Source organism: Conger conger, chromosome 18, assembly GCF_963514075.1.
Source record: "Conger conger chromosome 18, fConCon1.1, whole genome shotgun sequence".
NCBI lineage: Eukaryota > Metazoa > Chordata > Actinopteri > Anguilliformes > Congridae > Conger > Conger conger.
The window spans coordinates 8,723,865-8,741,128 of record NC_083777.1 but is presented as its reverse complement, the minus strand read 5'-3'; the positions used below and the strand labels follow the sequence as shown (position 1 = coordinate 8,741,128).

At 41.9% G+C, this 17,264-nt stretch overlaps 1 protein-coding gene across 1 annotated transcript; it reads left to right on the top strand.

Moving 5' to 3' along the window:
• Positions 1–847: 847 nt before the first annotated feature.
• Positions 848–12,364, top strand: LOC133118695 (sialin-like). Its single transcript, XM_061228845.1, has 11 exons — positions 848–1,057; positions 2,425–2,612; positions 3,179–3,412; positions 3,551–3,638; positions 4,274–4,360; positions 4,634–4,752; positions 6,011–6,172; positions 7,037–7,169; positions 8,235–8,382; positions 8,928–9,018; positions 9,624–12,364. The coding sequence occupies exons 1-11, from the start codon at positions 976–978 to the stop codon at positions 9,759–9,761; spliced, it is 1,470 nt and encodes a 489-aa protein (XP_061084829.1). The 5' UTR covers positions 848–975; the 3' UTR covers positions 9,762–12,364.
• Positions 12,365–17,264: the final 4,900 nt, after the last annotated feature.

Sequence of the window (17,264 nt, the reverse complement as noted above, 5' to 3'; positions counted from 1 at the left end):
ATTTTATCATCCAGTTGAGTAATGAATGCTACATTCAAAGGCATGTACTACTATATGAATGCATTCATTCATTCATTCATTCTCCTAACGACAGGGTCCTGAACAGGGTCACAGGGGGGCTGGAGCCTATCCCAGCATACATTGGGCGAAAGGCAGGAATACACCCTGGACAGGTCGCCAGTCCATCGCAGGGCACACACACCATTCACTCACACACTCATACACTCACACACTCACACACCTATGGGCAATTTATATTCTCCAATCAGCCTAACCTGCATGTCTTTGGACTGTGGGAGGAAACCGGAGTACCCGGAGGAAACCCACGCAGACATGGGGAGAACATGCAAACTCCACACAGAGAGGCCCCGGCCGACGGGGATTCGAACCCAGGACCTCCTTGCTGTGAGGCGGCAGTGCTACCCACTGCACCACAATAATAATAATAATAATAATAATAATAATAATAATAATAATAATAATAATAATAATAATAATAAATACATAAATAAATATATAAATATATAAATAAATAAATAATATGATTATTATGTTTTATTGGTGTTATTATTCATCGTATTCTGCTTATTTGTTCAGTCTTATTTGCAGTCTTTTTGTTTTACAGTTGTAGCTCAATTTTATTGTGCTACTGTATTTTATTGTATTGTCTTGCCATTCTAAAGAGGTTTCGGCTGCAGTGTTGTATGAAAGCTTCTATAGAAATTCGGGCTATTAGTATCAGTATTAGTATTAGTCGGCTATTCGTCGTCCAGCAAGTATGCTACGCGTCAACTGACATGCCTGACTGCGCCGGCGCGTTTAGATTTCCCTTTCCGGATGAGTTCTCGTCAAATGACAGAAATGATCTGCTTTAGTACGAAGTGCAAGTGGAGTGTAGTTGCAGTAACTTGTGTGGTGGGATTATAAAATTGGATTTGTGCTAAATCAATTTCGCGTCGTGCATTCTTACTTGCAATGGATTACTCTCTACGAGAAGACGGTGACGAATTTACAAAGCCTTTGATACAACGTGCTAACGGTGAGAAAGTTGAAAAAGGTAAGTCATAAATGCATATATATATTTTTTTTCATATTTTCATTCGTCTGGAACCTTTGCATAATTTATCTTCACCCGTGTATAACTTGGTGTCATGTTTTTTGATCGCTGTGTTACGCAGTTAAATTCATTTTTGTGTTCTTCCATGCTGAGTAGGTGGTGCACCTCCAGTAGTCGTAGACTACGTAAACTCGATCTTGGACAGTCTATTTCTAACGATTATAAATACCCCGTGTAACACTGCGTGTTCGTTATATTTGAAACTCTTTCATTGTCAGAACTCATTTGACATTGTATTGTAGTTGACAAAAAGTTAAGTTGTGTGGCATTCGCTCAAAAAAGCCCTGCGAGATGAAGCTCCGAAGGTCTTGAAACGCCAGTTGGATGAACATACCTCTTGCTGCTGGTCTATCAAACACCCAATCAATTGCATTTCTCACAGAACGAGCGAGAGTGTGGAATGGTTGCGTCCCAGGCTGTAGTGTACGTCTGGATACGCTTGTAATGTGCATGAAGGGATAACATGCAGAAACCATCAACAATCTTAATTCATGTAAAGATTAATTGTAGGATACTGTTCATAATATGCACAATTATTATGTTCAATTATTATGTTGTAATTTTAAAATAAATAATGATTTTTAAAAAAGTGTATTGGCAGGGAGATGTGTGGGAATAGCTGTAGTTGGAGTGGGATGCAGTTAAATGTGCATACTGGTCATTGTGTGACTCAAGCAGGAAAATCCAGAACCAGTGCCACAGGGTTGGCACATGTCACATGTTCTAGCTTTCAGCTAGTGTTACAATAAGTTTCAGGTGTTCTTTGTTGAACACATTCTGGGTTTTTTTGTCTGATAATGGTTTATTAAATGTCATGAATGTTTTGTTTTTTGTTTTTTTTTGCATTTGTTGAGTGGATAATAAATGTGCTTCTGCCCTTATTTTTTGTTCTTTGGACTGTTAGCATATATAGCTGCCTGTTATCATTCAAGAAGAACAACAACAACAACAAAATTGCATTCATATAGAAACTATATGTAACACTTTACTTGAACCCCGCACCACAATGCTGAGATAACACTGTTATACACATGACATAGCAGCTGTAACAAAATTGCATAACGGATCATGTCAGTTGATGTCAAATCATATAAAAGTCTCATACTTTTATCTTATGACACATGTTATTGTCATACAATTCAGATAGTAGTATGACCGTTTTATGTCATTTGACATGACGTTATGCCGTCTTGTGGCAGCTGCTGTGCCATGTGTATGACAGCGTTATGTCAGCCTTATGGCGGGGGGTTTGAGTCTTATCTCATCTGTGAACCCATGTGAAATTGTGACTGTTGTTGTTTCCACAGCGCCCATCTGCGGCTCGTCGCGGTATGGCCTGGCCCTGCTGGCCAGCTACGGCTTCTTTGTGGCGTACACCTTGAGGGTCAACCTGAGCGTGGCCATGGTGGACATGGTGCGCTCCAACAGGAGCGCCCCGGGCGGGGCCTCCCTCTGCCCCAGACAGAACCCGGAGCTGTTCCAGCGTAAACACAAGGTCAGCCAGTCCCCACGCTCCTCCTCCACTGCCCCGTGCTCTGCTCCTGTATCACAAATCTAGGGGAAATCTACGATGTGAGTGTGCCACACTGTTCTCTCATCTCGGCCCAGAGATTACAAGTCTTGAACTGAACTTACAGTAGCCATGATGAACCTTTCAAAAGAGAGTTTAAATGAGAACTATGCTAGTAGCTTTTTCCACCTTTTTTCCCCACCAAGTTGTATCTCATTGCTTACTGCTGTTGTACCTGCTGCCACACATTCAGACCACATTGCTGTTCATGAGACGTGCACTCTTCCCCTGTTCTTCTCTGTAAGCCTGCAACTATAGTGTATTACTTTACTATTTGGTGCCCTGTTGTCCATACATCCATGCCAATCAGAGGAGTGTTGTATCTTAACAGCTGTTAGCCACAACAGCGACTGGCTGGCGTGTTGATATCGCAGGCTGTTTGTAGTTCATGCTGACCTGTGGAGACACGCATCCTCCTCTGAAGGACAGCAGGGCTGTAATCTCGAGTAGCTGGATCTCTGTGGTGCTCAGTGTCGTCTCTCCGTCCCCAGGCCAGCGTGTACGACTGGGACTCGGAGACGCAGGGCTGGGTGCTGGGCTCCTTCTTCTACGGGTACATCCTGATGCAGATCCCGGGCGGGTACCTGGCGCGCAAGCACGGGGCCAAGTGGCTGCTGGGACTGGGCATCGTGGCCACGGCGGTCTTCACCCTGCTCACCCCGCTGGCCGCAGACATGGGCCCCGGCTACCTGATCGCCGTCAGGGCGCTGGAGGGAGTCGGAGAGGTACGGAGGCGGTGTGAGTGGGGGTGCATGTGTGCGCGTGTGCACTGTGTGTGTGTGTGTGTGTGTGTTTGCCCCCTGCATGCTGTCCCTGGGTTTGTGTTGAAAGTGTTCCCGGGCTGATTTTGTCCTGTCCCTCAGGGTGTGACATTTCCTGCCATGCACAGTATGTGGGCTTCCTGGGCCCCACCCCTGGAGAGGAGCCGGCTTCTCACCATATCCTATGCAGGTACAGAGTACAGATACAGAGTACAGCTACAGAGTACAGCTACAGAGTACAGATACGGATACAGAGTACAGATACAGCACTCAGGTACAGATACAGAGTACAGATACAGCACTCAGGTACAGATTCAGAGTACAGCTACAGCACACAGGTACTGCCAACAGGTACAGAGCACAGCTACAGCTACAACCAACAGGTACAGAGTACAGCATACAGGTAGAGCTATAGCACACAGCTACAATCAGCAGGTACAGGTCTCTCTGCTCTGTGAGCGGACACTGCAGCTACAGCACACAGGTACAGTTACAGCACATAGGTACAGTTACAGCACACAGGTACAGTTACAGCGGCTGGTGTTAAACTTGGTGTGGGCTGTGTGGTGAGATGAGGAGGGCTGTGACATGAGCACTCCAGGAAATAGAAACTGTGTGGCTGCATTCTGCATTAACTGCAGAGGCTTAGTGGCACAGCCCAGAGACCAGCGAGAAGAGAAGCACAACCAGGGGAAAGATCACCAGCCCTGGACGTAGAGCTGTGTGCAGTTGTGCAAAGTAGATCTCACTGCTCAGTACTATCAATCAGCTCATTGTTTTATTTTGTTCATTTCAGTTTGTATTTGAACTTTTTTCCCCCCATAGGAGCTCAACTGGGCACTGTTGTGGCCCTGCCCTTGTCCGGATATATCTGCTATTACTTGAACTGGACCTACGTCTTCTATGTGTTCGGTATGTTGACCGTGTAGCTTTCAAGAAGGTGATTTTTGAGCTCCGGCCAAATTACAACCCTGTGGGTGGTGGTGTTTCACCAACTAAGTAACTTCCTGGCCAACTGTGAGAAAAGTTTTCAAGTTTGCTAGGTAAATCCATCTAATGCAAAACGATTCTAAAGGTTAGCTTACTGAATCTCGATGCAGGACGTACCATCCCTCCTGGGTCGGCCAATGTTTGTTCTTACTTTGAGTACTGGAAACAAATATTGACATATCCTGGTGCCTTCAGGACTGGTCGGCGTGCTGTGGTTTATCTTGTGGACTGCCCTGGTGAGCAACACTCCAGACACACACAAGAGAATATCAGAGGCGGAGAGACTATACATCACAAGGTCACTAAAGGAAGAGGTAACACTCAGAGCTCCTGATCTCCTCTATCACATCACATTACTCTATCACATAAGATCCCCTGTTGCTCTAGGGGAGGATTGTCTCTTACTTATTCTAATCACATCACATTACCAGCCCTGTATGCAGCAGCCTTGCATGATACAACGTATCAGCATAAGGCAAGGCCATAACCATGTACTCCACATTGTCCACATTTGGAGGTGTTGACCTCCAAATGACTGAGAGTCGGTATAAAAGTGTGAGTGGTATTTTATTTTACAAAGAAACATAGATGTCACAAGTATTAGAATGACCGGACTGCTTTATGAAGAAGGACAGAAGGAGACAAGCTATTTATTGTCCAGCATCTTTTAATTCAGCGGCTTCGTGATGATCTTTTGGCCTCCCCAGTTACGGGCATCACCCAGCGTGGTTGCTAGGCGATGGTCAGTGGCGTCCTGGCCTCCTCACCTTCTGAAGGGGGTTTCCATGGTAACAGTGTGTCTTCGCTCCAGTGTAGCTCCCAGGATCTCTGCAACGGGACTGTGACGTCATCATCTCCACCTGTAGGGGGTCACAAACAAATGCAGCCAAAGCGAGATGCAAAACAGTGCGAAGATGAGACCTTGCCATGGAACGGTTAGCTCTCGGGGGTTGGAGTTAGGTTTAGGGCTAGGGCTCAGCGAGGGTTGCGTTTCAAGTTTTTGTTAGAGTTTTGATCAGGGTTAGAGGTAGGGTTTGGGTTAGTGTTGGAGTTATGTTTTTTTTAAAATTATATATATTATTATTCTTTGACATTTTGGAAAAAAATCTTTCAATTTTTGAATCTTTTTTTTAAATGTAGTAATTAAAAAAAAGAATTGTGTTTGTGATCGATGGCAATCCAGAGCTGCCTGCCACAGAATAGCAACACATAAATAAATACATAATTAGCCAAATATACTGGGGGGATACATCCTCATATCTGAATATTAGGGGGATACGCCCCCCAATGTGTATTATCGTTACGGCACTTACACTGTACACTGGAGTCCAGCTCATTCTGCTCAAAGCTTACTCTGTTCCAACTGGTCACGATGCATTGTTTGACAATGTCTAATTGAGCTGTGTGTTGAGAGAAAAGCAACACATGTTGTTCTGTGCACTGTCCTCTTTAACCTTTACATACCGTTAATAATATCACAGTAATTTACTCTCCATATTCATTGAATGCTGTTTATGTTAGAGACATCTTTAACATGAAATCTTTGTGTGAAATCACCCTTTTCCTTAACAGCTTTCCCCTTCTGTGGACTCTATCCCCTGGTCCTCCATATTCTGTTCCCTGCCTCTGTGGGCCATCATAGTGGCTCATTTCTCCTACAACTGGACCTTCTACACGCTGCTGACTCTGCTGCCGACCTACATGAACAATGTCCTGGGCTTCGGCATTCAGCAGGTGACCTCACCGTTCCTGGACCGCTATCCATCTATGTAGACGCGGACGTGTCTGTGGCCTGTATAGCCTACAATGATACGCTTAGTATGTATCTTGTGACGGCACTAGTGTTATAGGGTGAAATATTACATGTGGATATGCCTATAACCAATAGCCGGGCTACTTAACTTCAGGCTCTAGGGGCGCAATGACTGCAGGTATCTGCTCCAACCATGCACTACACCACCAGATTTCACTCATGACTTCCTGAACCAAGAAGGTAAAATACTGAGTGAAATCAAGTGGCCTAGTTCATGGTTGGAGCAAACACCTGCAGACACTGTGGTCCTCAGAACCTGGAGTTCAGTAGCCCTGCTATGTCTTCTGTTCCTCATCGACAAGTAATTTGGTTCAGTATAAATAATGTGTTTTATTGGAGTAGAGTGTACCATATTGGTTTGGCACAACGGGGACGTTAGCGTTTGGAACACTTACTTTGGCTTACTGTTTGGCTTACTGTTCCAGAACACTGGCACTGAATGGGTTAAGAAAATAGATGGATGGATGGAAGTATAGTACTTTATTTTGGCTTGCCACTGTTGAATGGATCGATATTACAAGTCTGCCTCCACACTATTTTAATATATTTAATATACAGTAATAATTATGCTAAAATATGTATTTTGAAATCTGAAATTAAACCAGATAATTTGGGGTAGTGTTTTACTGACAGGTTTGAATGATTGGTATTCCAAACTATTGAAAACTCTCATTTCTCTGAACAGTCCTTTCCATGGTGTATGACTATCACATTGAGAGGTCTATAATCTCCTTGCAGCGCGCAGTAATTTAGACCTGACCCACTGTGTCTGCTCGTCACCACAGAATGGACTGCTCTCGGCCCTGCCCTACCTGGGATGTTGGGTCCTGGCTCTGTTCGGTGGACAGCTGGCTGACTACCTCAGAGAGACCTGCCTCTTCCCCACTGTGGCTGTGCGCAAGGCTTTTAGCATCATAGGTAACCCGTGTGTCTATTAGCATCATAGCTAACCTCCATGTCTTTTAGCATCATAGCTAACCTGTGTACCTTTAGCATCATAGCTAACCTACATGTCTTTTAGCATCATAGGTAACCTACATGTCTTTTAGCATCATAGCTAATCTGCATGGCTTTTGGCATCATAGGTAACCTGCGTGACTTTTAGCATCATAGGTAACGTGCGTGTATTTTGCTATCATAGCTAACCTGCATGTCTTTTAGCATCATAGCTAACTTGCATGTCTTTTTGCATGTCTGTGCAACACCAGGTTATATTCGTAACCACACCCTGAATTGTATAGTTTCAAGGATAATTTTCATATTCCACTGGGAACATCTTCTGAGCAAAACATTTTTATTATTTGCATAACCATTGCTCCAGTGGTATTAGGGCGGAGCTGTGTGATTGGTATGTGTCACTGTGCGGATTGTCAGGGAGTCCTTAGTGCTATTAGGGCGGAGCTGTGTGATCGATGTGTCCCTGTGTGGAGCAGGGAGTCCTCAGTGGTATTAGGGCGGAGCTGATTGTTGTGTGATTGTGTGATGGATGTGTGTCCCTGTGTGGAGCAGGGAGTCCTCAGTGCTATTAGGGCGAAGCTGATTGTTGTGTGATTGTGTGATTGTGTGATGGATGTGTGTCCCTGTGTGGAGCAGGGAGTCCTCAGTGCTGTTAGGGAGGAGCTGTGTGATGGATGTGTCCCTGTGTGGAGCAGGGAGTCCTCAGTGCTGTTAGGGAGGAGCTGTGTGATGGATGTGTCCCTGTGTGGAGCAGGGAGTCCTCAGTGCTGTTAGGGAGGAGCTGTGTGATGGATGTGTCCCTGTGTGGAGCAGGGAGTCCTTAGTGCCATTAGGGCGGAGCTGATTGTTGTGTGATTGTGTGATTGTTGTGTGATTGTGTGATGGATGTGTCCCTGTGTGGAGCAGGGAGTCCTCAGTGCTGTTAGGGAGGAGCTGTGTGATGGATGTGTGTCCCTGTGTGGAGCAGGGAGTCCTCAGTGCTGTTAGGGAGGAGCTGTGTGATGGATGTGTCCCTGTGCGGAGCAGGGATGGTGGGCCCTGCAGTGTTCCTGGTGGCGGCCGGGCACACGGGCTGTGACTACACCTCGGCTGTGGGCTTCCTCACCCTCTCCTCCGCCCTGGGGGGCTTCTCTGCCGCCGGGTTCAACATCAACCACCTGGACATCGCTCCCTCGTGAGACTTCTACACACAGCCGCACACCACGAGGCCAGAACTTCTGTTTCGATCTGCAGAAACTACCGGTTTTAGACAAATCTGGGAGGTCCAAACTTCCGGCTTTTCCTGTGCTCAAATCACAATCGGATGGTCAGCGGCTGTGATTTCTAAACGGAGTTAGCTCCGGATGTCTGGGCGCACCTATGATAAAATGGGAATAGTCATATTAACTGAATGGCATTACCCTAGCCGAGTTACCCTTAGACGAGTGTGACTTCTTACACTACTCTCTTGCCAGACGCTTGAAGCTATGTAGGGTCCACTGAGTTAGGACTGAGGTGGTGGACATTCCATTGATACGATGTTGTCCATCCCTCTGGAACACGGAAAAAACTGTACGTCATTGTATTATTGTAAAAAAAAGAGGTTGGACCTTTCCCACAGTAAATCTCTTATCAGTGAATGTTGCCTTTCTATGTGTTTCATGAGTCCAGTTAGAAAGTGTTATTCAGCCATGAAGTTTTACACAACTAATCATCTCTCCTTTCATTTTCTTTCGTCAGGTACGCAGGAATCCTGCTGGGGATAACTAACACATTTGCTACGATACCTGGGATGGTGGGACCAGTCATTGCCAGAGCTTTGACACCACATGTACGAGGTTTAAATGCACTGATTTACTGAAGCCTTGGTGGAAATATGTGAGCGGTACACATGTCATAACCTTCCATTTAAAAAATATACAGCATTGTCTACAAATTACAGGTACTTGCAATTAAGATCCTAAGATGTGCTACATAGAGTATGGCTATTTGACTGACTTGCACTCAGAGGAGAACACCATGATAGAGTAATGTGTATCATATTATAAAAACACATTTTTCCCTTGCTTGCACTCTTGAAGATGCCTAGGTATGTACCTGTATTTTGTATTTGTGGGCCATTTTATTCTTATTATTTTGACTGCATGTTCATTCACAGTGCTAATGGTAATATCAGACATACTGTGAACTATTGATGCTTTTAATAGTTTCAGAGGAGTATTGTTAGTTTTTGTTATTGTGGACTAAAAATCTAGACTAATTTTAGACTAATCAAAAAAAGAAAATCTTATCATTGGCACTCTACAAATTCTTGCTGAACCTGATCAGTTCATGGAACTTGGACATTACTGATCCTTATTCTGATCTTTACTCATTTTCACATGTACGTATCCTTATGTCTGGTCTGCTTTGGGCTTGTGTTTTGTGTCACTGCAGAATACCATAGAGGAATGGCGGACAGTGTTCTACATCTCCGCCGCCATAAATGTCTTCGGTGCCACTTTCTACACCTTGTTTGGGAGTGGGGTGCTCCAACCCTGGGCTGCTAGCAAGCTCTCCTCTCACAGGAGCTGAAACCGCAGGATTTGACCACTTTGTCAGTTGTCAGTAGTCAGCTGTCTCCAGTCTTGTAGTCAGTTGTCGAAATCACACAACGATTGGTCTGTTCTCTCTGTTAGCTAATGGCAAGTTAGCCCACAGTGCTTTATTTACAGTTCTTTACTGTAACAGCTAGTGAGGGAGTCGGCCAAAATCAACCTGGTCTGGTCAATTCAAGGGACAAACTACACCAGCATCAGCTCCAACTGACTCTAATCATTGGCTGAGACTAGAATCTCAAATCAAAATCCAAGTAGTAACTGACTATAATGTAACACTACGTTATAGCGGCAGTATGGCTTTGCAGCAGTGTATTTCTTACGTATGTCACCAAATGAAGTGTGACAGAGCCAATTATGCTACTTTGCACAAAACTTTTATTTTTGATTTTCTTTTTTCAGTGCTTGTTTTCACAAGAGCAGGGACAATCTGAAAAAGTACAAATCAATTTTTGTATCATTGCCTTAATTTGTGCAATCTCTGTTTAGCTTTGTTTTGTGTACGTATATCAGGGATTAGAAACGGCTCACAGAATGGAAACAACAAGCAAAACAAATACAATTTCTTTTATGGAACAAAAATGAAAACAAAGTCACTTTCAAGTGTTCTGGAGAGAGTATTTGCAGAGTATGTAAACCGGTTAATAACCTTATGTTATGTTTTTTTTTCTCCATGCAAATCTCAGTCCAGTCCAGTAAATGCCATAACCTTACGCACTGTACGTGGAATCTTCCTCTTAGGGGGGAATCGGTTTGGTCAGTAAGGGCCTGGTATGCCATGGAAGACCTCTTCAGCTCATGAGTGACCAAATCTCACCATAATGTAGAAAAACCCCAAACGTCTGTCCCAACAGATCAGAAACACTCTCCAGGAAGCAGACGTGGATGTGTCAGCAACTACTGTCTGGAAGACTTCAGAAACAGAACTACAGAGGCTGCACTGGAACATGCAGACCACTAGTTCACTGCACAGACCGTATGGCCATGTAGCTTTCAGTTTGCTCGGAGCTCCCTAACATAGCCTGCAGAGTTCTGGAACAAGGTCTTGTGGACCGACATGAGACCAAGATTGTATAGCTGCAATTGTGCCTTTATTCTATTTTTTTTATGTGAGCTTAACACTGGAACAGAAATATTATTATGCTGGTTTATCTTTTTTTTTTTTTTTCAGAACGAAACAAAATGAAAAATAATTGTAATCCCTGATATGAATGAACTATGATTGAATTTACTGTCATTATATAGGGATAAAATAGAAGGGAAATTAAAGGGAATATAAAGGGAAAAAACTGAAAACTGTAAACATGAAAGTTAAATTCCAGATTTACGTTTCACAATGTTTTGGTTCTTTTCAAATAAGTGCTTCAGCCAGATTAAAATGTCCCTAATATTTTATGGGCTCCTGCTATAACTGAAGTTTACTCAAATATTCTGGATAATTCTGGGATATTTGGACAGATTGATAATCTGTCACTCTGTAACATCTTGATGAATTCATTGCCATAATCAAGACAATTGTACTTACAAAAACCTCATTGACACAGGCTGCATCTGTTCTATATATCTCCTTAAGATTGAAAATGGATGTTCTGTTTCCAAAGGTGAATTCTACAATTCACTCAATAACAGTTCACTCAATAATAAGCAATGACAGAGAAGTAAAAATGTGTCACATAATGTATGTTTCTGCACACCTTTAATAGAACAATTGTACCCTTCATGCAGACCGCCAAAATAACATGCTCGTAATGTATAAAATGTAGTTTTTACAGTAGCTCAAGCTGTATCTAGTTTGTGGGATTCAGAAAACATAATCATAAAAGGGGAAAGGTAGAAAACATGCGTAGTATGAGATGTAGTTAAATTGCAATTGATTCCTTCCATGTCTGCAAGAAACGCACTCAATCCTGGTCAGTACTTCAGATTCCATTAAGACATTATTCTTAAAGATGTTTAGACATCAGCATATGACATAATGAAAAAACACTAGGTTTGTCTGCTTGACCTTGTCGAAGCTGGATGTTACACTGTACGGAACGGTGCTGTCTATTTTAAATTTTTATGTTCTGCAATAAATATGCTCGTGAAAATAATGATTTTTTTTCCCTTTTTCTAGTATAGTTTTCTAATTATTATGTATGCATAATTAAATTGTCATATTGTATGATATGCAGACATCCTTGTGGCTTTAATTGTGTGATATTGTTCTGTTTTTCCTGACACTAGACCATTAAATATTCCCCACAGAACCATGGCAGAGATAGTGTGCTATTTGCCCAGTATTCGGTTTCAGTGCTTAATGTTTTACTCCAAGAAACAAGTATCCTGGAAGGTTATTATTTTATTTGTATTTTTTTATCACATTGCCCCTCACTAAATCATAAGATGAAATACTTCAGTTGCAGTTTAGCTAACCTGCAAGTACAATATTGGAGATAAGCCTGTATACCTATGTATTTTCACTGAAGCACATATTCATCAAATTGTCTGTGTAAAATTGTGTTTTACTTATTTCTTAAAATGTATGAAATGTACCTAATTTCCCAACCACAAAAATAAAGAATACAGTATTTTACTATCCCTGATGTTTTGGAGGTGATATTATCCCCAATAGTCTTATCTATTTTGAGTTCTTCAGCTAAGAACATGTATTATTAGGGCCCAAGCACCGTAGGGTGCGAAGGACCCTATTGTTATTGGAAGGATTATTATTATTATTATTATTATTATTATTATTATTCTTTTTCTTCAGGCAAATGGGCTTTTTTGAGGGCCTTGCCATGCGTAAAAAGTCTTGACATTTTGCACACACATCAGAAGTGGTTGCTGTCAGGAGCTCTCAGATGCTCAGACCTGGGCGTGGCCAAGGGACTCCACAGCGCCCCCTATCGCATTGTCTTCTATTGTGGGCAGGCACTTTGAGCTACCTGCACCTAATTTGGTGGCCATATAGCGCTCCTCGGTCCAAACACATTTCTCATTCGGATCTAATCAAATATCCAAACAGGAAGTCAGCCATTTTGGATTTTCTGAGTTTTACACGTACTACACTTTTAAGTACTCCTCCTAGGGGGTTCATCGCATTCACACCAACTGTGGTCAGAATGGTCTCAGGATAGTCATGATGCTAAATTGCCAGGATATTTTTGATAGCTCAAACGGGACGGTCATGGGGAGGAGTACAATTTTTATGTCACGCCGCGCCAACAGGAAGTGGCCATAATTTCATGGTCTACATTGTCTGATCTGGCTGATATTTTAGAACTTTGTTTATTGTTGGACTACAATCACATCCATATCCCAAGAACAGGTCAATGTTATAGCGCCACCATCTGGCAATAGGAAGTGTGGTCTTTAACATATTTGTATGCATTCCTGCTAGGGCATTCAGCACATTCACACCAAATGCGGTCAGCAAGATCTTAAGATAGTCCTTACGCTAAGTTGTGAAGGGATTTTTGATATCTGAAACGGTATGGAAATGGCGAGTCGTACAGTACACATATTGCGTGCAAAAAAATTACTTTTTTTTCGACATCGTCCGATCTGGCTGATATTTTACAAATATGTTCACTGTAGCAGTACAATATCAGATATATACATATCAATCGGGGCGTGGCTAGACAGCGCCCCCTATAATTATTATTCTCTTTTTTTTCAATGTATTTTGCATTTTTGAGGTGCTTGCCATGGATGGAAACTCACAGAATTTTGCACACACATGAGAAGTGTTGGCTCTCAGGATGTATCAGATGCTCAGACCTGGGCGTGGCCAAGGAACTCCACAGCGCCCCCTAATGCTTTGTCTTTTATTGTGGACAGGCACTTTGAGCTACCTTCACCTAATTTGGTATGCATGTGGGGCTCCTCTGGATAAACACATTTCTCATTCACATCGAATCAAATATGTAAACAGGAAGTCAGCCATTTTGAATTTTGTGCATTTTACACGTACTACACTTTTAAGTACTCCTCCTAGGGGGTTCATTGCATTCACACGAAATGTGGTCAAAGTGGTCTCAGGATAGTCATGATACTAATTCCAAAGGATATTTTTGATATCTCAAACGGTATGGTCATGGCGAGGCGTACAATTTTCATGTCACGCCGCGCCAACAGGAAGTAGCCATAAATTCATGGTCTACATTGTCTGATCTGGCTGATATTTTACAAATATGTTCACTGTTAGAGTGTAATCACATCCAAATACCAAGAAGAAATCTATGTTATAGCGCCACCATCTGGCAACGGACGTGAGGTTTTTATCATGTTTGTATGCGTTCCTGCTAAGGTATTCATCACATTCACACCAAATGTAGTCATCATGATCTTAGAATAGTCCTGACCCTAAATGACGAAAGGATTTTTGATATCTCAAACGGTTTGGCAATGGCGAGGCGTATAATACACACGTTACGCCCAAAAACAGGAAGTGGTCTTAATTCCGTTCTACATCATCTGATCGGGCTGATATTTTACAAATATATTCACTTTTGGAGTGCAATCACATCCAGATCCACATTCATCTGGGCGTGGCTACACAGCGCCCCCTATGGCTTTTTTCTAATATTGTGGACACATACTTTCACGTAAATGCACCACGTCTGGTAGGCATAAGGGTCTCCTCAAGACACACACATTTCTCATTTGCATCCCTTAACTTTTCCCAACAGGAAGTGAGCTATTTTGGATTTTGTGTGTTTTTAAGTGTTTTTTCACATACCAAACTTTGAAATACTCTTCCTAGGGGGTTCATCACATTCACACAAAATGTGGTCAGCAAGATATTATAGCCCTGACACACAACTATGAACTGATTTTTAATATCTTGGAATGGTATGGCTATGGTCAGCCTTAAAATTAACTTGTAATGCTGCCCAAACAGTTCATGTTTTAATACAATTATGTATTAAATAATTTTAAAAAGGTATTCAATTCTACATTGCCTGATTTTGAGGCTAACACTTTTCACATATGTTCATTGTTGGAGTGTCATCACATCCATTAAGCAATAATAGTTCACTATTTTCGCTGGGGACTCATTATATCCAGTCTTAAAACTTCAACGCAAGTCGCAAATGACTCTCCCATTTCTAATACGCGACTGCCATCTACTGGCAAAAGTTGGTATTGTTTCTCAAGTAATTCGTCAATGACAAGTTTTGTTTCTTTTTGCGAGCCAGTAACCATAACGATGTATGAGTAACAGCGGCAGCCTACGTAATAAAATTTACTGACAACACCCAGCCCACAGCAACGTTTTTTCTCATCTACCTTAATTATATGGATTGAATAACTAAAATAAAAGACAGGCTTTTACTGGCAGGAAAGTAGCATATATTTCAAAGATTAACACATATAATGCATATCTTGCAATGACGTTCAATGTTATTTGGTTTAAAAAAAATCGTGTTGTAGCATTTTAAGGACTCAATACAAAACAGCTGTTCGGAAAGTTAGCTTGAAAACCAAGAAGCCTTATTAAGGAATTCGAGCCGTTTCTATTTGACTTCATTCGATTGAAGTGAATGCCGTAACCCAATTAAATGTAATTCGCGTCGGAATACACATAATAGCCTACACTGTCAACGTGAAATAAAAATATATAGAGGTTTAAATCGATCCTATATTGGGACATTTGTTATGATGGCTGGTGCAACGCGCATTTTCGGTACCGTTGACCATAATCGAATGCTAGCATTTATATCATTAGACTGACCAAGTCCTGTTAAAAAGCACATTTTTGGTTCCTTTGTGGAAACAGTGAAGTTGTCTACACAATCTATTCTACTCACAGACTAACTGCGTCGCTGTAACTTCCCCCCATTTCTGATACGGGGATTCCATTTATTGGCAGAAAGTGGAACTTTTATATTTTTCTTCCTTCAAGTGATTTTTCAACGATAGGTTTTTTTTTTTTTTTCTAGCGAGCCAGTAGGCATAACGATGTATGATTTACAGCTGCAGCTTACGTGACAAAATGTATTGACAACACCCAGCCCGACGTTTCTTTGCATCTATTTTCATTTTTGAATAGAATATCTGAAATAAATATTAAAGACATTTAATGACTGTCTTTAACTGGCAGGAGAGTAGCATATATTTAAAAGAGTCAAAAGTCAAAAAGAAACGTTAACGTTTGAGATGGCTCTGGTCGAACTCTGTGTTAACATGAGACCGTTATGTTCAACAAAGGTATGGCATGCAGGTCGTTGCGAGATGACGCGCATTGGCTAACAGCAGCCAGCCTGTCCACTGTCTGTGTGAGTCAAAAAACAGGTCAGCTACGTTTGTTTACATGAATAGAAAACTTTCAGTTAAATCGCCAGATATGTTAGTTTATTTTGCTTGTCATTAAACACGAATTAAGAGAACATACAATTTCGCTAGGAATTTTTGACTTAATATGAAAATACCGGATTGAGGGCAGAGACTTGGCATCTCCTTTAGATTTGGCTGAACAAATGCATTTCAGGCAGCATAATTACCGGTGAAATGGAAAAGAATGATGCTGGCTAACTCGACGTTTAATGCAATATTATCCGACACTTCGGAGAAAAATTATTTAACCAGGATAAAAGGAAACATACAACTTTTGGCCAATAGATGGCGTACGTGTATAAGAGGGCAGTATAACTTAATGGTTCAGACAGTGGATTAAGACATGCAAGGTCCGCGGTTCCATCCCCGGTGCGGCCACAATAAAGTTGAATAGTTTCTTTACGCCAATGGTTTTATTTTGAGTGCATATTTATAACCGAATGACTTCTCAAGCGTAAATTGTGCCTCCCGCTGTAAAATCTATTGAAATTAATTCATCTCTGCTCTCCATACAGGACTGGAGCATATTATTACACTGTGCAAGCAAGAAGTAATTTTTGTTTCATTCTACATTGTCTGATGTGGCTGAAACTTCACACATGTTCATTTTTGGAGTGTAATCTCATCCATATACCAAGAAAGGCTAAATGGCATAGCGCCACCATCTGGGAACAGGAAGTGGCTTTAATTTTACTTGACATCTTCCAATTTGGCTGAAAATGTACAAATATGTTAATTATTGGAGTGTAATCAAATCCATGAACCATACACGGCTCAATATTATAGCGCCACCATCTGGCAATAGGAAGTGAGGCTTATATCATTGATGCATTCCAATAGCAGCAGCAACATCTTCATTGATCAAAGGGGAATTCCTGTGCACACTATACGTTGTCCAGGAAGGTGATTATTTCCAAAGTGTGTACATATTGTGAAACATGTCATTGGCGCAACTATGCCACCAAGGCGGTTGCGCCCATGGTGCTTGGGCCCGTTCATTGCTGCTTGCAGCTATATTTTATTATTATTTCTTCACATTAATGAAACATGATACCCCCAATAGTTGAGATGTATTTTCATATTTTTGGAAAATACAGGCCATTCAGCCATTCAGCCAACAGGCCATTCAGCCCAACTTGGCTCGTCATTAAAAAAATTT